At 40.9% G+C, this 26,136-nt stretch overlaps 1 protein-coding gene across 1 annotated transcript in view; it reads right to left on the reverse strand.

Annotated features, from left to right (window-relative positions):
• CLEC19A (C-type lectin domain family 19 member A) overlaps window positions 1-18,573 on the reverse strand; it is a 30,868-nt gene extending 12,295 nt beyond the window's left edge. Inside the window, exons 1-4 of the mRNA XM_018558475.1 lie at window positions 18,465-18,573; window positions 14,294-14,459; window positions 11,105-11,198; window positions 7,634-7,766 (exon numbers count right to left, since the gene is read on the reverse strand). Of these exons, the coding sequence (XP_018413977.1) occupies window positions 7,634-7,766; window positions 11,105-11,198; window positions 14,294-14,459; window positions 18,465-18,573 (502 nt within the window). The remainder of the gene's footprint in view (window positions 1-7,633; window positions 7,767-11,104; window positions 11,199-14,293; window positions 14,460-18,464) is intronic.
• Between the last annotated feature and the right edge of the window lie 7,563 nt (window positions 18,574-26,136).

Raw genomic sequence — 26,136 nt, forward strand, 5'->3', positions numbered from 1 at the left:
ATAAGATGCTCCGCCTCCTACAGAGCCCACACTGTACAGGAGGCGGGGCGGGAAGCCTGTACTGGGAGCCGCCCATTCCTTGTGACAGCCACTGCTTGAGTCAGTGAGAGGCAGCCCCAGAGCCTCTGTGCCGCTTCAATGATGGCCCAGCCTGCACGGCATCAGAGGGGCTCTGGAGGCAATTGCGGGCCACCAACATTTTCTCGCGGACCATCGGTTGGCGACCGCTGCTTTGTAGCACAAACATATTTATTTTACATGATATAATAATATAAATGTGACCTACAAAAGATGGTAGAGAAGGGGGGTAGATTTTTTCTGATGAAGGACTGTTTATGTACCTTTTTTTAATTTTATGGGTGGACATGCTTAAAGAGTTTGTTGATACACTGAACAGCAATATATACAACCGTAATTTCAATTAACATTTATGTATAACATTTCAGTATGAAGGGACAGAAAGGGAAAGATAATAATATAGGTACTATTTTGCAATGAAAAGCAAAGGAATCTAATACAATTTTACACACTGTTAGTGCTCTTCCGAATTCGCTGATTGGGATAGGATAAAATTGTGGAATTGTGAGATAGAAGCTAAACAGCTATATAATTTTCTAAAGGAAAGCGATCGGCCACTGCTTTGATAGGGGAAGAGAGAGCACATTGAGCATGCAGTTGCTCCTGTGAAGCAAGAACTAGCCAGGATATAGAATGTAAACAGTATGAGAGTTTTTCAGCCAAGCTTTAGGGGTGCCAAAAATTGCCTGTAGGTATGCAAAATACATTAATCAAAATTTTTAAAAACAGCACATTTATTTTAACCAACTGTGGCTCCTTGTCTACATAGTACATTGAAGTTGAAAGGTGAACTTAGCGTTTAAAACAAACAACATCCATTAAGGATGTAAATGTCCATAGCCACTATACAAGGACAGAGAGAAGGCATGGAATGAATAACTTTAAATTGGATCATTGTATGCAGTGTAAATAAATAAACACTCAAAAAAATTAATTTTATCCAATGGCAGAAAAATTTAATTACAACATTATGTTGACTGCCAACTAGTGGGAGCAGTTTATATGATCATACGCAAGTGTGGGTCATTTTATTTCTGCCAAGCCAAATGAATGTTCTAAAACAGAATTTATGACCATATAAAAAGACATAATAAATGGAAACCTGCAAACACCAATTGGCAGACATTCACAATTATCATACATTGTGACCATTAATATCAAATATTGCTTCTTTTCTGCTTTTGATAGAATTTTTTCAAAAACCCTAGAAGGGGCAGTGAGAGAAACTGATATAGAGAGTGAAATCAGATGGTTTTACACTTTATAAGGCACATCTCTGCCAGGACTAAATTATTCAGTTATAGCTTTGTTCCAACTAGACTATTGGTGTTGGCATCCACAAAAAGGTGGGACTGGTAAAGAACAATGTATGCACACGCCGACAACATCCTGGGTAGTGAACCCAATATCCACCATTACCCACAAGGTTTACCCTGCCATCCATGTATCTTAGATTTGGACACATCCCCATGTTGTTGCAGACGCTTTCTAAGTTTGTTTGTTTGTTTTTTTGCTTTCTCCAATGGATATTTGCCACATATGTACATATGCGCTTTTTCTTTTTTTTCTACTAATTTATTTCAGATCTACCTACTGATTTGCATTCATATTTAAGTCTGGGGACTGTAAAGGCCATTCCAAAACTATATAGGACATTTGTATTGTTGTTTTCTTTTTTTGTTTTTATGACGTTGAATTATTGTACACAAACATGTAATCAGAGCCGTAGCTAGCTCCTTTTTTCGCTCGAGGCAAGAAAAAAAAATGTGCCACCCCCCAACAGGCATGTGACGTCACCCAGCGCTGTGCATGCGCAACGTCATGTGATGTCATGCGCATAAATATTTAATAATATGTAATATTTATAATATATAATATTTATAATATATAATATATGATATTTATAATAACTCTGTTCTAAATCAATGGAAAGTACAGAGGCTACCCATTCATTCAGAAACTATTTTCTATCAAGCAGTTTCTGAATGGGGAGGAGCCTCTGTACATTTGTGTCCCCAGTTACTTACAAACACTGGAGTGATCAGCTGATTGCTCCAGTGTTTGCTCTGCACACAGAGGATCGGTACATATCACTGATATGTACCTATCCTCCAACCCTCAGCCACACACAGAGGAGGGCTCAGCCTGCAGCTTTTTCTCTGGATCCCCACTGCTCTCCCGGGCAGGGGCAGCGGGGATCCGAGGAGAAGTGAAGGAAGTGCTGCAGCCGCCGGGGAACCCCCAACCGACTGCATCGCTTCCTTCACTTCTCCTTGGATCCCCACTGCATACAGATGGGGATAGCAGTGGGCAAGCCCCACTTATCCCTGCTGGCTGAGCCCTCAGTCGCCTTGCCCTCGCTATGGCCCTGCATGTAATACTTACTGACTGCTTCTGAATTACATAAAGAAAATAATGGAATAAATATATTCCCTTTAAACAGAAGTAGCAGCCCTTATAGGAAAGTAGCTGTGATTTCTTTGTATTCTATTCATTCTCTGGTTATATGAGGGTTATTTTTGCTTGAGCTGTTATTGTTCTACATATTAATTGTATTATTATTATTATTATTAAAACAGAAATTATAATAAGAAAATGATAGGAAAAAAGCAAGAAAGAGAAAAATGTCCATAGAAGCAACCATATTAATCTTTTTTTCTGACCATTCCTAGCAATGAGATTTGACCATATCCCTTTTTTCATTTCACTGTGCACGTTACTATTGGCTAGTGGGACTGGAAATCTGAATAATGGACCAATACTAAGGTGTGAGACAAGAAGGAGTAGAGCAAAGCCACTGACCACAGAATCTGATTACCATTTGAATATATAGCAAAATAATCCAGGGCATCCGGGGTACCAGGGTGCAATACAGGGGATCACAGGTGTTGTGCCAGTACCTCTTGGTGCCTGCTATCCAGTGTAAGAAGGGATTTTGTTTGACACAGGTTTGCTTTAAGAAACATGTGAATCATATCAGATGCCTCTAGTATCCAATTATTGATGACATGAGATGAATATAAGATATACAACGCAGGTCTATAGTTCACATGTGTACAGATATGCAGGTATCATTTAACATGTGTGTAGAAAAGACAGTAAGACATCTGGAACACAGCTGTTTACAGAAAAGTATGGGTGGACTTCAAAAACTGGAGAATCTTAAATCGTTTATTTTTTAGAACAGACATTGGGTAATGATTTAAAAATGTGTTTTCTGCATATAATTGATGTCTCTTTATGTACTGACTTTTACTAAATTATACAAAATTGACCGTGTATAACGGTCTATCCTGCCTTTCCATTTATACATTTTACCCTGTGTGTATATGTGAATGTGGAAAGGGCTGAAACAACTGGGGAGATAGAGCAGAATTTAAAGGGAAATTTTGGAACTTTGACCAAGATGAATACATGCAATTTTGTCGGATTCAGATGACATTTAATGTAGGCTAGTGAGATCATACCACTCCAATAACATCATTTAAGCTCATGTCAATCATCTGAAAATAGTTAAAACAATTTTGTTCTTTACAAAATACCCATAAATGCTAGTTCCCTCACAGTCCGTGGCTGCAATAGTTCCTATATCATTGACTTGCAACATCTATGCAGATCTGGTAAGTCAGGACTCTGGTCTACATACTTGATCCAAGTCTGTGTCTCAGAAAGTACAGAAGTCACTGGATCATCATGACAGCAAGAACTAGTGTTTTCAGAAGAAGAGGTCAGTACAGGTGTCCTTTAAGTGCCTTACAATATCTGAAGAATGTTGGGTAAAGAGTTATTTCCCTGCTGAAATGCAAGTTGGGCACTGCCTGGTGGGTGTAGGCAGTGGAGTGGTGGGGTCATACTGATACTGTGCCCTGGCGTATGCAGGGTAAGGCACATATGACATGCCTTTTTATCTCCCCCCACCCCTCTACCATACACATTTTCCTGCCCAGCTCTTAGCAACCAGGGATGCTCTGGCTGGCGTCCTGCCCAGCTCCTAGAAACCAGTGATGTCACTGGTTGCCAGAAGCTGGGCGGGACACTGGCTAGAGCGCCTCAGGATGCTAAGATATGTGTATGGCCCTTACGCCACCCAGCTCTTAGTAACTTGGGAAGCTCTGGCCAGTGTCCTGCCCAGTGAGGTCATTGGTTGCCAGGAGCTGTGTGGGATGCCAGGGAAGTAAGATAAGGAAGGCTGCATTAACTTCCAGACAAGTTTGGCTTGCGGTAGATTGATCTTTGAAGAGGCCGAGAGGCTTTGAAGAGGTGATTTTTTCCAGTTCCTTAGGGAACACAGTTGATTATATTCTCTTAAGGTTTCCATTCCCGTGTTTCTTCTTAATAAATTACAATGTATGGTTGTTATTAGAATCCCGTTATATATAGCATTTAGGGCTGTTACTGATTAAAATTTTCGTGTTCAATTAATCAATTTTTTTAAATCGATTAATCGATTAATTTTGATTAATTATAACGCACATACAGATCCAACTACATTGGCCTATACACATACAGCACAGCAATGAAGTAATAAAATGAACTAGGATCACACTAATCCAGCACGTTATTAATCTCACGTGCCCCACTCAATATGGCCGCCGCTTGAGTGGGGCAACTCAGAATAATAACGTGCTGGATTAGTGTGATCCTAGTTCATTTTATTACTTCATTGCTGTGCTGTATGTGTATAGGCCAATGCCTTGGCTGGCGCTCGTGCAGAAAGTTTCAAAAAAAATGTAATCGATCAAAAAGATTAACGATTAATCAAGAAATTCATCGTTAATTTGCACAGCCCTAATAGCATTGAATGCCTTCAATAAAGCAGAACAATTATCTATCTGTGGTGCTGTGTGTTAATTACCACCTACACTACATTAAAAGGTATGGGCAAATTGACCTGTACTTGTTGGACTGCAGTGCACATAACACTATTGTTAACCCTTAGCAATCTTTTGAGAGTAGTTTCTTATTTCGTGCAAATAAGCACTTTTGTTTGTTTATTATTATTATTATTTGGAATTTGTTTTTATCACTTTAAAGTGTATATCTGTATCTCTTTTTTTTTTTTTTTTAGATAGCATGTGGAAGACCCTTTGTCAAATTTATATTGTTTCTGACAACCCATTGGGGAGATTCACCCCTCTTTTTGTCCTGGAGACCACTGTCACAGAGACAGAAAGTAAGGGGAAATCTACAATTTTCAGGTTGTCACCACAGGAAGGGGTGAGGGTAAATCATCCAATGGGAACAAATGTCCTAGTCATAACCATCTAAAATGTAAATTCTCTTTATTTTGGGTAGATGTCCTCTCATTTCCTATTGCTTCCCAGAGGCAGGAAGTGAATGTAAATCTCTCCAGTTGAACTCAGACAGCAAAAAATAACTTAAAAGTAGTTTTATCACTTCTCTACTTTATCCAAAACTAACAAAATTGGTTTACCTTTTTTGTTGCCTCTTTTACTTTAAGATCAATTTATTAGTATCTGTTAATGTTATGTCAGCAGCACATACCTGTGCTGAAGAGGCTTGTAGTTCTCAGCACCTAAAACTGGGTACACACAGAGCAAATTTGCTGAATCATCTGAAATTCGATGCGTTGGTGACCCTATCCCCTCGACAGAAATCGATCATTAGATCAACTTTTGCCGAAAGAACATGTTGGAAAATCCTCAGCCATATGGAGTTCATCTTTAACAAGCAAGTACACAAAGTTTTTATTACATGTTAACATAACTACATTTATTATGTACAGCTACAAATCATTTAAATTATGCTACAAGTCAGATGAATTGAAAACACATGCACTGTGGCTGCCTTTCAATGCAAAAGTCAAAGGGCAAACTTGGAGGTTAGCAGATGTTTATTGTTTTGCAGTGTACCAAGCAGATGGAAATATTAAGGGGTAAAAGTGCATTCATATCACACTTACCCTTTCCTCCCCTCCACCTGCATTTTTGTAATAGTACTTCTTTACCTGTGATCAAACTCTTCTGCGATCTTTATTGTTTGAGAAGGAGACATGCTGGCCATCTAGGTAGATATTGCAGGCCACACAGCAACAATTTCAGATGAGCATCGCTACAGGTAATTAATTGCTGTTACAAAGAGAGGGTCTGCTAAAGGTACATATGCTGTGAGTGAGAGTCAATATTTGTGCCTCATTATGATTATAAATAGGGATGCACCGATACCACTTTTTTAAGGCCGAGTACGAGTACCGATACTTTTTTCCAAGTACTCGCCGATACCAATTACCAATACTTTTTCTTAAAGGGACAGGTCACATGTTTTCTAAAGCAATACAAAACCATGATTTTAGGTCAGTTTCTTAATATTATGAAGAACATGAACACTCTGTAGTGTGGCACAGCTGTATCCAATTCTGCATACCTGGCTTTATATTATAAGAACTTTATAATATAAAGCCAGGTATGCAGAATTGGATACAGCTGTTCCACACTATACAATAATACACTGTTCTGGAGTCTGGACATGTGATAATCTATTTTCCACACAATCGGGGGATACAAGCCTTAGTTAGCAATGGCATGATAAATATTAATTTCATTATTCAATGTCTTTTTTTATATTATAACATTTATAATACTAAAAAAAAGACATTGAATAATGAAATGAATATTTATCATGCCATTGCTAACTAAGGCTTGTATCCCCCTAGTGGTCAAAATAGATGAGCACATGTCCAGACTGCAGACCAGAACACAGTGTGGCACAGCTACAGCCAATTCTGTATAACTGGCTTTATATTATTATTACATTTTCTTATAATATAAAGCCAGGTATGCAGAATTGGATATAGTTGTGCCACCCTGTGTTCTGGTCTGCAGTCTGGACATGTGCTCATCTATTTTCACCACTAGGGGGATACAAGCCTTAGTTAGCAATATCTACATAGTTATTTTCTTTTTTTTAAATAATATATGCCGGTAAACAGCATTTTTGTGCCCAGCCCCATGAGGTGTGTCAGTACTAACCTGCTGTGTCGTCTTCTCCGTCTGCTTCAGCCACTCCGTGTCACAGCCTAGTCATCTGCTCCATTCTGACCTCTTCTCCCGCTGATTGGCCGATTGGATGATGACAGGCTTCCTCACCAGTCACTCCTGACTGGTGAGGAAGCCTGTCAATCATCCAATCGGCCAATCAGCGGGAGAAGAGGTCAGAATGGAGCAGATGACAGAGGAGGTCGCGGCCATCTTGCTTCATTGAAGACGCGATGGAGGTCCTGTGTGCGGCGGATCCGGGTCCCTGAAGATGGCGGACGCGGCACAGGTACTCGTTTTATGTTTTGGAGTATTTGCACGAGTACTCATGCAAATACTCGGTATCGCCGCCGATACCGATGCTTGTATCGGTATCGGTGCATCCCTAATTATAAATATACAAGACCTGGGAAATTATGCCTTGATAATTTTGAATTAATTGGTATGCAGGCTCTTTCTCATGAGCTAATGTTACATGGAAAGATTTGTTCTAGTTTCAGCTTCTTGAGTGCTTTTCTGTTGTGTTCTAATATACTTATTTTAAAGCTATAAACACTTACCGCTGTAGTATCTGTACCAAATCTGTACACAGTCCTCATCTTCTGGACTACTGTTTGTGGCATCATCTGGCTGATTTCCGTCCCAGTAATTGTAGTCATATGCTGTTCCGTCTGTCCACTCAAAGTCTCCTTCCTGTCAGTGAGAAAAAAAAGTCAGCCTTTAAAGGGAATATATAGTGCTTTATAAATAAACATAAAAAATAAACATTTAAAAACTATTTCTCACTGCTAGTAGTTTTTCATAGATTAGTCAGGCAGTATGAAATAGGGAAGATGGATATTTCATGTTTATTTTTTCCAGGCAGGCGTTAGAAGCTCTAGGGTCTAATTAACATGTTTCTTGAAATTCATGGAGACACAGGATTTAATTATTCTGATATCACTGAGTTTTACTACCCCTACAGGCCTATGTTGACACCGGCAAACAAAAAAATGGACCTGTGTTCCCTAATGAACTTCAAGAAACAGTTTTTACGATAAGTACAAAAATCCTGCATTTTTATTGTTCATTAAAGGACACAGAAGTTAGTTATTCTGATACTATTTGCATGTCCAAAAGCATTTCAACTGAGGGGTAGGCAACATAGCAAACAAAACAACAAGAGGCACACATAAAAAAACAAAATAAGATTGTGGGCAAGCGGCAGCTTGAAGAGCTGCCTAATAGACTTTACATCTGAAGATGGAATGAGATGAGGTCTGAAAATCTACATGCTAAAACTCAGAGAACGTGTGAACAGAAGACCAGGTGGCAGCCTTGCAAATCTGGGAAACAGTTGCCTGATACCTGAAAGCCTATGAAGCCCTCACAGTTTAGAAGAGTGCACCTTGACAAGAAATATAGTACCTTGTTCTTAATACCATAAGCTTAAACAATGATCTGTTTGAGGCACTGAGAAAAGAAGGAGCATGAAGCCGGTTTACCTTTACAGGAACCATCAGCAATGATAAAAAAGAGTCTGTCATTCAAGTGGAATGGCTGAGAGGTAAAACCATACAGCAGCAACATGCAGACAATGAAGCGATATCTCATTCTGATGTACAGGAGACAGACAAAGAGTTGGAAGAAAAATGTCCGGGTTGAAATGAAAGGCCAGAATTTCCTGACGTAAATACTACCTTATCCTTGAGTAAAACCAAAAAGGGTTTTTTGCAGAGGAAATGGCAACAAGGAACGCAAGCTTGTGAGTAAGAGTGAAAAGGAGAGTGAAAAGGTTCAAAGGGTTTTCTTTGTAGGGGCAACAGAAGCAAATTTAGACCCCACAGAGTCACAGGAGGTTGTAAAGGAGGAGCCAGACGAGAGACACCTGCATAGAGCTGCAGGAATGTCAGCCAAAGATTCTAGAGATGACAGTGTGAAACTATAGTTAAAGCCTCTTTGTTCTGGATTACCAAACAAAATTGCAAGTTGGCCCAAATAATCTAGCAGTGCTGCAAAGTATTCCTCTCTAGATTAGGTGGGGGGCACACCTGACAGAGCTATAAGAGATTGAGATGACTTAAGCAAGGGACAATGATCAACACCATGGGTGTCAGATCATGTAGGAGCGACACTACAGTCTGTCCCAGAACTGTTAGTGGGCAACTTGATGCTTCTGGGCTGCTTCCCTTGTGCTTGGGATTAGATGTGCTTATTTTTAACAGATGCAAATTAATAAACCACAGTAGGTAAAACTTTGGTTTACTCGCAACCAACTTCTTAAGTGGGAAAGGCTTAAAGGGTGAAGGACACTTGGTCATTGTAGGTCTCAGCAAGAACGAACAGAGGTTTGAACCACATGTCTCTTGCACATAGGAGCAATGGTGGGAAGAAACTACCTCGCATTAAAGAAAAAAAGATGGGAGCATAGTGGGGAAGGCACATGCACACAACACTCAAGCTAACTACGCAACTTTTAATTCCTTATTAATACGCATGGACCCTTTCTGCAAAAACCATCATAATAGAGATAATAATAGAGATGTAATAGTTGTGTATAACATTACAAAATAGTGTATTAGCTTCTGATGGTCAGGCCAAATGCAGTACTTATTAAAAGTCTTCAGAGACTGGGTTACACCAGCAGCTGTAATGCAGCTCTGGATCTGGAGAGCAGGCTAACTAACACAGTACACAAGGGTCTGGAAATTGCCACTGGCAGAGCACAGGGCCCAAAGCTCCCATTGCTGGTAAACCCCACAATTTTAGGGCCAGTGGGTTCTGGCTCCAGCCTCCAAGGTATCACCCAGGACTAGCCAATCTGGATAGTTGCATGGAGAGCCCAGCTGAGCAGCATGTAGATGATGTCTTTATAGAAAGAGAGATATCTTGAGGAAAAAATAAAATAAAGCGGCAAATAAAAAATATGTTCCAGTGAGGGTGAAAATCATGACAAATTTGGTCATCCCATATGTAGCTGGGGTGTCTGAGAAACTCAGAAGGGTTTTTAAAAAACATCACATCCCTGTCTGCTTTAAACCCAGCAATACACTGAGGCAACAACTGGTTCACCCAAAAGACCCAACACCAAAACACAAGATGAACAACATTGTGTATGCTGTCCAGTGCAGTGAGGAGTGCTCAGAATTGTATGTCGGTGAAATAAAACAGCAGCTACACCAGTGTATGGCACAGCATGGAAGAGCCAAACCCTCTGGTCAGGATTCAGCAGTGTACGTACATCTAAAGGAAAAAGGTCACTCCTTTGAAGACAGTCAAGAGCGCATCCTAGACAGGCAGGAGGGCTGATTTACAACACCTCCTAGCTCCAATTATGCAAATACATTCAACACCTGGTTGTGATTAACAGGTTATGTGGATTGGAGCGAAATTCACCATATTCCCAGATAACTTTTGTACAAGTCATTCTGAATTGAGGAAGCTGGTCGGATGGCCAGTGACACGTCTTCAAGAAAAATACAGCAAGTCCAGTTGCCTTGGCTTATTTTTTACAGATATACCATGACCTGGATAAATGAGAACCTTCACAAGCTAATAAAAAAGACATAAACTTTTCTCAACTGAGAAAAGATGTCCATTCCCTGAGAAAACTACCACAATCTGAAGCAATCTGGGAGTATGAAGAGTTATTCACTTCAAAGAGACAGACTGAAAGAAAAAAAGGCTACTGATGTGCTCTCTCTTCAAAAAGCCCATACAATTCTTCAAAACAATTATGAATGTAATAAACATGATATATACATGTTATGGATAGATTTCCCTAAACCAGGTGTAATAGACAGCTACCAATTATGAGAAGTAAGAAAAAGGTAATAATACCCCTAAGGGCCTGTTCACACCTATGCATTGTGGTAGCAATGTTTAGTTTAATGTGAAGCAATTCAATTTCAATTGTACCTTAAGTCACTGTAGGAGTGTACTTGTGTTGTAGTGCCCTGCAATGCACAGTAATGCACTACCATGCAATGCGGTGTGCTGCTTTAGAGAAAATGGTGCATATATATTATTTTCTATAGGGGATAGCTTCTCACCTGTCTTCTGTCACTTAATCCTATCCAGATATCTGTAGGTATTCCAGGAACTTGGCTGTTCACAAGATCAAACACAAAAATATTTTCATCCCAGCTGAGGAGGAAAAAAAGGAGGTATACCCCTAGTTAATCTATGTAGTTCCCACATATATCTTTTCTTTACATACAATATGTATACAATGTATTTTTTCTAAAGTATGGCATCTTTTTGAAACTTTTATTCAACCCTTTAGTGAATGGGTAGGGGTACTCTTACTCATTCACAAGAAGGGCGCATCTGGGTGCCCCTATATTAAATTGGTATCCCGATGTGAATAGTTCCCCTGCCCGCACCCCCACAATCAACGCCCCAAGGCTTGTGGGGAAGAGGCCCTTGTCCTCATTGGCATGGGGACAAGGTGCTTTTCAAGGGGTGGCCTTGGAAAAGCACCCTCCCAGTGCCGAGAACATGTGGCCTGATATGGCAGGGGGGGGGGGGGTGCTTGCTTGTCCTCCCCCTTTCCAGCCCTGCCAGACCTGTGCTCGGATCAAGGGTCTGGTTTGGAATTTTAGGGGGACCCCATGTCTTTTTTCCCCATTTTTGGGGGTGGGGTCCCTTCTTAAAATTCCTACCAGACCTTAAGGGCCTGGTATGACTTTGGGGGGGAACCCCACACAATTTTTTTTTTAATTTTAACTTGGGGTCCCTCCTAAAATTCCTACCAGACCTAAAGGGTCTGGTATGGTTTTAGAGGGGGACCCCATGCTGTTTTTTTTTTCTTTTAATTTCTTTTTATTATTTTCTATTTTTTTTACATTTATTTAAATAATTTTTGAACTTTTTTTTTCCCATTTATTTACGTGGATGGCTTGGACCAATGGCAAAGCGCCATTGGTCCAAGCTGTCCAATCAAAAAAAAGAAAGAAAAAAAACACTGAGGCCATCCATCTCGATGCCTCAGCAGTGGTGAGCAAGTGAGGGACAGGGAGGCTCCTCCCTTCCTCCTCCCCACACAGCTTGGTTACCGAGCTGGGGGCAGGGCTTCGGTGGGATGGAGGGGGAGCTTTGTGAGGACGGGGGTGGAGCTTCGACAGGATGGAGCAAAGCTTCGGTGGGCTGGGGGATGCCTCACCCAGCAAAGAAGGCATAGCACGTCACTGGTTTGGCCACTGTGAGAATAGGGGCGAACAGCAGCGATTGAGCTGCTGGAGCTTCGGCTCAGCCGATCCAGATATTGGATCGGCTGAGTCGAAGTCCTTCTGCACTTCGACTCAGCCGAACATGCAGAGCATTTTCGGCTGACGAAAGGCAGCCGAAATACGGCTGATTTTAGCCGATGTACGGCTGAAATTAGCCGTACAAGCCAGATGTGATTAGCCGAACAGTGTTCGGTTCACTTCACTTCAGCTGGGTTATTCACTTGGCTGCCTTCAGCAGCTGTTTGTGAATAACCCAGTATGTGATTTAGTATTCCTGCGCCAGAAACCTGCAGAGCCGGGGGTCAGGAATCCCAGATTTCCCATTTAAGGTGGCCATACACTTTACAACCATCGCAAGACCTTAGTCTTGCGATGGTTGTAAAGTACTTAAAAAAACGTACGATCTGCCCATCTTGGACAGGCAGATCGTACTTGCGATCATCGCAAGCCTGCCCCCTTTAGGGGCGGGCTTGCGATGACTGCAATGAGGGGCGGGCTTACAAGCACGGCAAACGGGCAGTGTGAGCGTGCGCACACCGGCCCGTTCGTCAGTTGTCGAACAAGCAGGCCACTCACTCGCCGAGAATCATACGATTCCCGGCGGGTTTTCCAGCCTGCTTGTTCGATGGAAGACGTGCGACCGTACAGTAGAAACGGTCGCACGCCTTCCATACACTGTACGATTCTCCTACGATCGCGGGATTTCCCGCGATTCTCGTACGAGAATCGCACAGTGTATGGGCACCTTTAGATGCAGCTGCTGTTACCTATTCAAATTAATGAGTGGGTGACATTGGCCACATCTGTAAGTGGCAGTTCACATGTTATGCAGTTTGGAATAGATCACAGTTGCTGGATGCATGATAGATGTATTCCAAACCGCATGTCATTATATCACATACGATTGTGGACTGCCGCTTGCAGATGTAGCCGCCTTCACCTGTTTATTCACTTGAACCGGTAACAGTGGCCTCATCTAAATGGTAGATGTGGGACTACTGCTGCAGGAATCCCAAATTGCATAGAGGGAATGGGGCCTTATTGGCTTAATTACAAAGATATATTAAAGTATCACTGTACTAGGGCAGGTCCAGGATGACCTGGAATCAGAGGAAGTGGGCTGATTGATGCTGGCCATCAGACTGAGAATATCTAGTGGCAGAAAAAAGTGCTGTGGGAGAAATCTCTGGATTGAAGGTTAATATTGCCGCAAAATCTGGTTTTGTCATTAAATATTTGAAAGGGCTTTAATTTTCTTTTTGTTATTTGTGACTGAAGTTTTGTTTTGATGAAGATGATTTGTTTTAAAGAGTGGAACATTTTGCCGTCGGGCCATGAATCTCCCGATGAATGATCACCACCACTGCTGGTTATTGTCCAATCAAAAAAAGAAAGAAAAAAACACTGAGGCCATCCATCTCGATGCCTCAGCAGTGACAAGCAAGTGAGGGACAGGTTTGTATTCCACAAATACTGCTGTACCTGCTTTACTTTACACTTGCCCAGTCTCTCTATTTTTTTTTTTCTTAATTGTTGGCTTTCCTAACTGCACACTGAAGTATTCTAGCACTACCTCACAATGGCTTTAAAGAAAGTCTTCCCCAACCTACTAAACAAATGTTGTTATTGTTGTCAAGGTACCCTATGCGGACAATCTATACAAAACGTTTTAATGTGGTAACCAGTCATTTAAATAACAGTCAAGTCCAGAATAAGAAAATGCACAAACCATGACAAATATTAACACCACAAACCACATTGTAGAGGTCAAATCAGTTTGATTACCGTTAGCGTGATTTTTTTCTATCTGTGTACAGTAAAAGCAATGCTACATTTATTACATATGTGGGATGTATGCAAATAAAATGGTTAAAATAGAGAGAGTTGTTTCTTACTTACTGAAGTTTTTGCAACTCAATGTTCAGAAGGTAGACATGAAAAGTATTAGTTATGAGAAGCATTAAAGTTGCCTCATGTTTTGGCTCCTGTGGAGAAGTCGCTATACCATACCTGTGGATAGAAACTAATTTGGCAGTTGTCCGGCCAAGTGAAAACTCAGCACAGTAAAAGTCTGCTTCTGCCCATGTTTTATTCATTGGGAAAAACCTGTAGCAGTTCCCGTTGTATTCTGTCCAAAACAGAGGGCAGGCGAATGGCTGGCTCACATCAGTAAACGCTAAGAAAGAAAAGAATAATACAGTGTTTATTTAACTTGAGGCAGAAATTTACATGATGAAACCTTATTTCATTACTAAGTACATGTAATATTTATACAAGTGCATGCACTTTGTATACCATTTGGCTTAGTAAGGGAGCAGTAGCATAAGTGAGATCCCAGCAGCCTACCTGTGAATTGCGGCAAATCTTCTCCTTCCTGTGGATCCACGCCGCCCACAGCCACCGAGACAGACCAGGACCCCCAGTAAGACCACACAGCCCTCCTAGGACCCCGCACAGCCCAGCAAAAATGTAAATAAAACTGCCTAGAAAACATAGGTCCAGAATCCAGATCGTTTCCACAAAGACTACTCACTAAGAATTTTCAAGCAAGTCCGTATAAGCAAATAAGCCTTTTTGATAGTAGGGAACCAGACATCTGTATTGTAAATAAGTTCTCGTATCATGGACCTACCTAATCTGGACTTTTGTTTCATTTTACTTTAGATATTTTTTGCATATTCACTTTCACCAACATTTTATTTAATTGTAATATTAATCCAACAACATTATAAGGGATCATCTATATCAGGGACGTGCGGTTAGGGGAGGCAGGTGAGGCAGAGCCTCACCTAGAATTATGGAGGAAAAAGCTGTCAGCTTCATGTCTGAAGCTGACAGCTTTTTCTCCATTCAGATGGGCATCTAACAGGTTATACAGCAGGGAAATCTTCCCCGCTGTGTAACCTGTCATGGACGGGCCTCAGCAGTGAGGAGCAAGTGAGGGACAGGGAGGCGCCTCCACGTCTCCTCCCTTCCTCCTTTACAGTAGATTGGGGACAGGTTGAGGCGGGGCTTCAGACTATAGAGGGTGGGGCTTTGGTCAGCAGGGGTGGGGCTTCAGTCTGCAGGGGCAGTGCTGGGGAATGCCTCACCCGCAGGAGGGAGTTACCGTACGTCACTGATCTATATATAATCTCCAGCAGGACATCTTCCTGCTTGTTTTGAGTTGCTTCTACAGCACAAAAGATTAATTGTGGTCACTGTAGATCACCAGTTTGCCATTAAAAGCATGGCATAATGCCTACCTAGACTAAAAACAGTACTGAGCAGGTAGGCTCTGTTCCTTGTATGTATGGCAATGTTTAATTTGCAATTTTGATTGGTATGTAGCTTCCTGATTCACACCTACGCGATAGTATTTTCGCGCTTTTGCTGCTGCGCGTGTATTTGTGCGATTGTGTGCATACATTAAGTTGCACGTTTTTATGCGCAGATTGTGACATTCATGTCAATGGCAAAAATTTGCAAAACCAATTGCAACACGCATTTCCAAGCGTTTTCTATTGACTCTGTGGGGACAAAATGAGCTGTAATCTGCCAAAAAAAAGCTCATGTACTTTTTCCAACGACAGGCGTTTTGCGACAACACACTCAGGTGTGAACAGGTGCCATAAGAAAGAATTGGATTTTTGGGGGGAAGCTTTTTGTCGCGGTGAATCAGCTGCGACAATAGCCTCTGTGTGAACCAGGCCTCAGTGCACATTCAGAGAAAGTTGGTCTCCATGCAGCAATACTTAGTAATAATAGTACTAATAATAAGAAAAGCATTTGTCTGCATGCAGTCTCCGCTGTATTAAAAACACTATATATTGCTAATCCAGACAGGAACACAGTAAACGACTGATTTTGGAAGTTAGCTGTAAACAAGGACTTGTATCCATAACAAACCATTCAATAAATTGCTGTTTGGAATGAAAGAAAGTATACTTTATGATAGCCTACTCTATGATAGCACACACATTTGTATTACATTGATTTTTATGAAAAAAGTGATAAATTATAATGCATAGTTTGTCATATGATTTTTTTATTCCTGTATCAACAAACACTATATTGCCAAAAGTATTGGGACACCTTTCCAAATCATTGGATGCAGGTGTTCCAATCACCTCCATGGCCACAGATGTATCAAATCAAGCACCTAGGCTTCCAGACTGTTTCTACAAAAATTTGTGAAGAATGGGTCACTCTCAGGAGCTCAGTAAATTCAAGCGTGGTACCGTGATAGGTTGCCACCTGTGCAAAATGCATCCGTGAATTTTCCTTGCTACTAAATATTCCACGGTCAACTGTTAGTGGTATTAAAACAAAGTGGAAGCAACGGGGCACGACAGCAACTCAGCCACGAAGTGGTAGGCCACGTAAAATGACAGAGCGGGGTCAGCTCATGCTGAAGTCGCCAACTGTTTGCAAAGTCAATAGCTACAGACCTTCAAACTTCGTGTGGCCTCCAGATTGGCACAACAACAGTGCGTAGAGAGCTTCATGGCCGAGCAGCTGCATCCAAGCCTTAGATCACCAAGTGCAATGCAAAGCATCGGATGCAGTGGGGTAAAGCATGCCGCCACCGGACCACTGCAGTGGGGTAAAGCATGCCGCCACTGGTAAAGTTTGGTGGAGGGGGGATTATGGTGTGGGGTTGTTTTTCAGGGGTGGGGCTTGGCCCCTTAGTTCCAGTGAAGGGAACTCTTAAGGCATCAGCATACCAAGACATTTTGGACAATTTCATACTCCCAACTTTGTGGGAACAGTTTGGAGATAGCCCCTTCCTGTTCCAGCATAACTGTGCACCAGTACACAAAGCAAGGTCCATAAAGACATGGATGAGCGAGTTTGGGGTGGAGGAACTTGACTGACCTGAACAGAGTCCTGGACTCAACCCGATAGAACACCTTTGGGATGATTTAGAGCGGAGACTACAATCCAGGCCTTCTCGTTCAACATCAGTACCTGACCTCACAAATGCGCTTCTGGAAGAATGGTCAAACATTCCCATAGACACACTCCTAAACCTTGTGGACACCTTCCCAGAAGAGTTGAAGCTGTTATAGCTGCAAAGGGTGGGCCAACTCAATAATGAACCCTATGGACTAAGACTGGGATGCCATTAAAGTTCATGTGCGTGTAAAGGCAGGCGTCCCAATACTTTTGGCAATATAGTGTGTATTTTGATGGGGTTTGTTCATAAATACTTTCATTCAAGAACTGCAGAACTTTCACACAGAATTCACACATGTTCCAAACTGAATCCAGTGGTAAAAACATTTATAAATATGGAATTGATATACTAAAAGCAAATAGGCTATTTATTTGCAGGGGAATTTTCCCTTAGTTCAGTGAGGTGAAGCTCTGCTGACATCATCATCCAATCACATGCAAGAAAAAAAATGTTGTTTTTTTTCTTTGCATATGATTGGGTATTCTTTTAAAGTGAATTCTTACCACATTCACCAAGCTATGGGAAAATTACCTTGCAAAGTGAAAATGTACCTGCAAGGTGAACAGCCTTTTTGTCTTTAGTAAATTTCAGGTTAAACCGACCACAGTTCACTTTCACCACATGTTAATCTATGGTGGTTGTATGTTATAATATGTAAATTAATATTATTGGACAAAATAGTTGTAAATTGCATGAGGCTCAATTCACTAAGCAATAACCTGTGTGTTTTGTCATAATGTTTGTTATTTCTAGCTGTGTGGCTTAAATGTTTTCTGTTCCCATTGGCTCTTATTGTTAAAACTATTGGCCCTTAATGCAAAAAATAATTATTGTTGCTTGTGAATTGAGCCTATTGTGATGTGTTCTTGTAGATGTTTTGCAGGCATAATGGATATTGAGATAGTCTTCTGTGTTTATTACATTTCTTTTTATACATATCTGGTAGATAAATACATTACAGATCAAGTAAACATATGCCCGCATAAGCCTTTCTGCATGCAGTTCAGGTGGCTTCCAGGTTAGCAAACATGAGCAAATCCAATTAGTTTAGAGTAATATAAACCACAAAGTGACATGCTTCATCTTAACAGGGAAGGAAACTTTAAGCAAGAAGTCGTTAAAAGTTATGACAACACATGGATACATTAAATTACATACGCATGAGGTTAGTAGATATAATCTGTCCTCACTCCTCTCTTAGTATATGTATAAGAAAAAATGACGACTATTACAGGCACTCACCTTGACTAAGTTTAATCTCTGTCTGGGGAAAAGCCTGAGCTGTGAGCACAGTTAATGCAAAAATTATGAACATGTCCCATGGAAGTGAAGCAGTCACGCAGTGTCTCATTTTCAGGGTTTTTAAGACTGCTTCAGTGAGATGTCAAATCCTCTTGGAGTCAGACTTTGGAAGCCTTTGCTGAGCATAAGTTTCCTAAAGCAGATGTATTCCTTGTCCAGAACACACCCCTCTCCATTTGAGAACTGTCACCCACTTGTGGGATAGGCTTGAGCAAATTCTCCAAGTGTTTCTGTAGCTCCTGAACAGTAAAATATCACATATCCATGGTTTAGTTTAAAAGAAATGACCCTCTGACCCAAACCCATTAGTGAAAAGGAATTTGAACGTAACACAATCACTTTGCCTGGAAATGTGGTCCTATAGTAATTTGCATGAAAAATCCTCTAGCTGTAGGGTAGAAGATATTTGGAATTAGTATGCGTTTGGATCTGCTTAAGATATTTATAGTAGTATTAAACTCTCAAATATTGTTCAATAATGAATACAGATCAAACAAACATTGCCTAGCAAATTATTTATTTCAATTTTTGCCCAAGCACTTGCAGTCATCATGTTTCTTAATATCTGGCTCCAACTCTCCCAGCTCAGCTTCCCTGAACTTCCTGTACAGTACAAGATCACAAGGGACAACAAAGTCTCCAGAAGCTCTCCTCTACTAGCTTGGAGAAAGGAGGTGTTGGGAGAAGGAAGCAGAGAAGAAATTTGCCTTGCCATGCCTGTGTGTTTGTGGAGACACACAACTTACTAGCACACACAAGGGTGGCTCCATAGGACTCTTCAAGGGAAAGAAGACACCATAAAACAGAATATCAGGGCCAATGCTGAGGGGACCAGCTGATTCTGCTGGAAACTAAAACTTTTAAACATCAAGGAGCTGTTAGGGAACCAAGAAGCCAGACAGAAACTTAAAGTTCATGTTTTAAAAAAAAAGGAGTTTATTGAAAACAACAATAAACATAAATTGCAAAAACAATATGTAAAGTCCAGGATGTCGTCAGTACCCAGCCAGAGGTCAGATGCCAAAGTGGGTAGTCAGCCGAATCAGGTCAGCGAACACTGAGAGCAGGATGAGTGGAAACAATAGTCAGAGTTAGGAACCAGATCAGTCAGCCAGAGCCAGGATCATAAACAGAAAACAGGAACAAATGCAGAGCACTTGGTAGATCAGAACACACACAAGGGCGGAGACTAAATGGACAAGCTGAAGCTAAAATAGTGAACTGGTGTTTGCATCATCACTCTGAGAGGAATTTGTCGGGAGTTTTGACAGCTGTTGCAGAATGATGATGTTTGCAAGTTTGGTCATAAGAGGGAGCCAAAGAGAAACCACCGTGTCAAACATATTGCACAATCATCCACGCACAGCCGACTGGAGGAGGAAGGTTAAGAAGCCCTGACAGGAGCAGCATCCATTGTAAGTGATTTAATCAGTATTTGAAATAGATTAAAAACCTTTTGGCTTCATTATCACTTTAAGTTGTAGATTCTTCATATTGGGGCTGAATCTTCAAAACAGGAAAAAGAAGTGAGCACGAAATTGGAAATGCTGCCCATAGCAGTCAGTTGGGTTTTACGTATAATTTTACAGAAAAAGAAAAAATTATTCTAATTGGTTGCTATGGGCAAACATTTTGGGGGTTATTCACTATTGAGCCGAAAGATTAATCCGAAGCTTCGGCTAATCCTTCGGCTCACTTCGGCTGCCGGAGCCCTTCAGTTCAGCCCGATTGGCTTGTACAGCAGCCGAAGCTGGGGTCCCCCCACGGAAAAACACCTTGTCCCCATGCCGATGGGGTCTGCCAGAGATGAACTCCCACCGCAGAATGACATTTTGACAGGTGGCGGAAAAAATTACAACAAATGGGTGGAGTCAGCCGTGATGTCTCGAATTGCTCCGCCCATTTGTTGTCATGCAATCACAGGCCTCTGTTCTCAGGTCATTTGAGGACAGTGGCCTGTCATTGCATGACAACAAATGGTCATTTGAGGACAGTGGCCTGTCATTGTATGACAACAAATGGCGGACCAGTCATGATGTCACGGCTGACTCTGCCCATTTGTTGTCATTTGGCCGACACCTGTCAAAATGTAATTCTGTGGTGGGAGTCCGTCGCGTGTGGTCGGGTCGGCAGGTATTGGGTTTTTTATTTTATTTTGATGAGTCAACATCATTGTGGACATCGCTAGACGACGTAATTGACCCTGGGTTACCTCGCTTGATCATTTTTTTTCATTGTTTTGTTTCTTTTTATTAAGGGAATAGTCAAAAACTCTGTTTTTTTCTACAAGTCTGGTGTGTTTATTTACATTTTTGTTAAACCTTTAGTGAATGAGTAGGGGTACCAGTGCCACTTACTCATTCACAAGGGGGGGCAGCATCTGGGTGCTGCCCCCCCCCCCCCCCTTGAAATTCCTATCAGATCTAAAGGGCCTGGTATGACTTTTGGACAGAATCTCTTTTTTTTGTATTTTTATTTTTAACTGGGGGGTCCCTCCTAACATTCCTAACAGACCTAAAGGGTCTGCTATGGTTTTGGAAGGGGGACCCCATGCAGTTTTGTTTTTTACTTTTGTTTACATTGTTTTTTTATAAATTCCCCTCATTGTGCTTGTCAATTCTATAAATAAAATTATGAGAAAACGATTCCTGATTTGCAGTCTGGTTTGCTCAGCAGTAATTTATTTTTCAAAGCAGCTAATGAGCACATCATCAGCTAAATATTCATAAACAAGAAGAAATGCATCTACAGGAAATCTGTTACTGAAAAAAGTCAGTATCTTGTTAAATAGATTGGGCGGTGTTCCATTGCTACAAATCAGAATCAATGTACTCAAGTGCTATATACTGGATATTGCTTATGAAGACATAAGGTCAGGGGGCTGTATCAGTATTGGTGGGGGTTTTCCTAAATGATGTAGGCATATAATGTCAGTGACCCAGAACGGAGGATATGAGAATATTTTTAATCATTAGCACTTGCATGCTGTCATAGCTAGAAGCATATGTGTTTAGTATAGGGATCATTTACTAGGAAACCAACCTGAAGTGAAAATAATTAACCTGTTTTTACTTTGAAAGGGGTTCAGATTGAGGAGAATTTTTTTCAGGCCATAGATTTTTCATAAACACCTATGGTGTGTCTTTAAAAGCAACAATGTTCTACTGGAATGTTTGACAACATTCTATATGGAATATAACTATCCATTAGTCATCATCACTCCCTATGCAGATACATTAATCATATAGATATAGTGTGATCTCAGATGATAATTAAAGTTTTTTTTTTCTGAATAGCTGTAGTTATCCAATGTGATGTCAGAACATAATTAAAGTTGTTTTTTTCCCGAATATCTGCAGTTATGACAGTTGTGCTCACCACCAGCTGATTGCACCCAGAAGTGGTCAAGAAGGAAATTTGTTCATCTCTGTAGTGACAGCTCACATCAACACTCATTAACATGTCTGAAACACTCCACCCCCACTTTTCATCACAGACAAATATAGAAGACAATGTTGTCAGCATGATAACGATGTTACTTAGTATTATTTAGAAATAAAAAAGGGAAGGAGCAAAACTGCATACGAAGGGGTCCAGTAGCAAAATTATTATAGCTTCACTAGTGTATTTTTAGCAAGGGAATATTTAGAATTATTATTGCAGTGTTTCATTTTTGATGTTACTTTCACATTTTTGCAAACCTATTGAATAAATAAAGAGGTTTTTAGATTGGCCATTAGTAGGAGTTCTTAGTGGCTCAATACAATTACTATGTCTCTCTCTATACAACTGTTGAAATAAGATATAAGCCATGCAGGGTGCGTTGCTTTTAATTAGTCAGCAAGATCACATGCTTGCTTTGTAAAAGAGGAGAACTTAAACCATTGTGTAGCACTGCAATAAGCAAAACCTACACATGTAATGACCAAATATGGCAGTCCCTATGTACACATATAACAAATTATGCATACAAACAAGTGTTTTAAAACACTGACATATATTGATAATAATATTTATCTCAAGTTGATCTCATTAACAATTTAATCTATTTCAATATCCTGAGTCCCATAGAATCTACTGATTCTATGTGTTGACCTCCATGCATGTTACCAAGTGGAAGGCCAGCTCTCCCTTCTGTCTGGGAATGGGACCCCATGTCACTGGTTTCAAAGTACTGCCCAGCAGTGTTGAGCCAAAAACTCACCTAAACACTGGCTCAGTCTCTATAGGCGAGTTGCATTCCCCAGGACAACCTTCACAGTCTATAGGCTAGCTTCAACTGACTCCTTCTACACATATCTGTGGCACACCAGCTGCTGATAAGCCTGAAGTACTTCCATCACTACTTAATACAACTTTTTAGCTTTAGGGATTGTAGTCAACATACATGATTTTTCTCATTAAGCTCTAATGAAGGGGGCGTGTTTTGGACCCCGAAATGCATTGGCAACTCTGCTTGAATGTTTCCTGATCATAATGAAAAATTTTGTATCTGGACTATTTTAACTGGTGCGACTCTTCAATTTCTACATCTACTGCATTCACTGTTGAGCCAAGGATACTGTGGAGATCCTTTGGTTTGTGGAAGCTGCCTTCCCGTTTGCCAGGTCACACATGTTCACATTACTTTCCCACTATTGGATGACACACACCAACAGAATAACCTCACAGGTCCAGTGCTTTTTTCCCCACTTACAAATATCAGCTCCCCCTTCTGTCTGGGAATGGGATGCCATGTCGGTGATTGCAAGGTACTTCCCTGTAGTATTTGATCAAAGGTCCCCAATTATAACTACACAAACTCACCTGAACACAGACTCAGTCTCTTGAGGAGAGCTCCATCCCCCAGAACAACCTCCGCAGTCCACGGGCTAGCTTCAACTGACTCCCTCTACACACATCTTGGGGATCCCTTGTCCTATTATCCCAGGCAAAGCCTATGAGTGTGATCTTCACCACTCATTGTACCCCTTGCAGGGACAGAGCAGATACCATGCTCCCCAGCCCTTGCTGCACGAACAGTCCCCATACTGGTGCTGAACATTTCTTACCCTCTCTTTCTCATTCTGCACCGAATACAGAATGCCCAGTTGGGTTTGGATAGAAAAAATCCAAGCTTTATGCCAAATGATGGTAATTGAACAGAAGAATAACAAACTGTACATATTAATTTTCCTTTCCAACAAAGTGGCAAAAAAAGGTGGGTGCTTGATTATATCTCTAGCAAGCACTTCTCCTATTCCATTGTGTGTTCCCTTCCTATGAGCTACTCACAACCCATGCAGCAGCATGATATATGGCCAGTTGTGACAGTGTCAACCCAGCTCCACAGTCCTCTACTAAGATCTACTTCTCCACTCCATGCCCCACCCACCTGCCCGTTAAATAACCCAAGACAATGGTCAATGATTGACAGGTAGGTTGCCTGGAACCCAAGGGGCAGGACATACCCTTAAGAGACCTAACACCCTGTAACTTGCATTGCAGGATACAGTGGTTATATGAAAGTCAGCAGGAGGAACCAGTGAGAGCCGTGGAGGACCCAGCTCCTGGAAGTGTCAGTTTTCCAACCAATTTCACATAAAATTTTCTCAGGATCGTAGCTGTGTTCAGTGGCAGGGGCAGCAGGAAAGGTAAGTATTTATATTCTTCTTTTACAGGTACGGCTTGGATTAGTAACTTTTATATAGCAACAGGGTCGATTTAACAGCAAAATGGTACAGGGACAGTTTAATTGCACAGTATGCATTTGACAGCAAGATAATTTGACAAACCATTTTATCTACAATTGGCTTAGTAAAGTTTTCAAAGCAGCAGGGTCCCTTTAAGTTACACAGTGGTCTCTAGTTTTTCTACATCTGTAGTTATACCTTCCAAAAGAGTAGTCTGTAAGCAGCAGTTCCAATAAGTATTCTGAATAGATTATACTGAAACACAGAGAGATACACCATTCGGTGTAATGCTCCAGTGAGATCTGCTACACAGCTAGATTTATTTTATACATTAACTCAGAGAGCAATAATAATCTGCAAATGCCACACTTTATAACAACCCATCAGAGTACTGTTATCCATTATAAGACAATTTCTGATCGGTTGATTTGAGTTATGTCACTTTTCACATTATTGTAGTTTTACTGAATCATCCTTTGTTATTCTGGCATTACCACATTACTACATTATCATATATATGTTTTGTATGAAATAGGCTGGAAGAATGTCTTTTTGCAGAAAATCATGTGCAAATTTCCCGCATGAACCCAAAATGCAGAGCATAAACTGTATGCATTAAACTACTAGTGATAAGGGCACTTGAATAGAACTGATGATAAGATTGTACACTTATAAGTACTGAGGATGCCTGCTGAATGAAAGAAAGATTAGCATGCAATACGTTACAGCCCACACTGATAAGATGTGGCATAGTATGTGTTTTAGAAATAAAGAATTGTTTAATGTATTACTTGTTAGTGTTACAGACTAGCCATATACATTTTTTTATTTAGAAAAAAAGGACTTTTGCTGTTGCCCTAGTTAAAATTTTGTTCTGTTCTCATTTTGTTTATTGATCTTCTCTGTTATGTATAAGACCGTGTTATACACTTAAATACTGATTCATATGTGGCTTCAGGTAGCATAGGTTGGCTTTGGTATTACATACAATGCTAACTTCCTGGGTCCCGTTTGCGTACCATTTGAACAGAGTTAACCAACTCCTGCCCTAGCTGACACTAGCATGTGTATATGTGTATGTATTGTTGCAAATATATTTCCCTAGAAGGAGGGAGGAGGGCACATTATGTCATCATATCTGAAAAAGCAGATAGCACAATAAAAAATTAGGAACACTTTATATTGTATTCATTGTATTAATGTAGGTGAGAATGATGCCCCAGCATCCAAAGCCATTATAGGTTAAATTGAAATATCACTCGGGCTGTACTCATACAATGCTAGTAACCGTTTAAAATCCCATTTACCACTCGTATATTACCAAAAGAGAAGATGCTGATGTACTCACAGCACAAGTTGATTAATAACTGGATAGATGGATGAGCTGTCGGATTGGCTGGTGTGTGCTCACTCTCTAACCATAACATAATATGAAGAGACAGAGTGAAGGTGCCCATACACTTTACAACCCTCGCAAGACTTTTGTCTTGCGAGGGTTGTAAAGTAATTAAAAAAACGTATGATCTGCCCATCTTTGACAGGCAGATCGTACTTGCGATCATCGCAAGCCCGCCCCCCTGAGGGGCGGGCTTCCGATGACTGCAATGCTGAACGGGCAGTGTGCGCGTGCACACACCGGCCCGTTCGGCAGTTATCTCTCGATCATGCTAAAAACCAGCCGTAAATCATACGATTCTCGACTGGTTTTCCAACATGCTCGAAATACAAAAGTCGTGCGACCGTACAGTAGAAACGGTTGCATGCCTTCCATACACTGCACGATTAGCATACGATCGCGGGATTTCCCGTGATTCTCGTACGAGAATCGTGCAGTGTATGGGCACCTTAAGCCTTGTGTTAATGTATGTGTCTGCCCTAACTCTGTAAATTAGGTGAGCATTTCAGGCATTTTTAGTAGGCCACATTTTGAAATGGACAGA

Source organism: Nanorana parkeri, unplaced genomic scaffold (assembly GCF_000935625.1).
Source record: "Nanorana parkeri isolate BGI_ZX_2015 unplaced genomic scaffold, ASM93562v1 scaffold341, whole genome shotgun sequence".
Lineage (NCBI taxonomy): Eukaryota > Metazoa > Chordata > Amphibia > Anura > Dicroglossidae > Nanorana > Nanorana parkeri.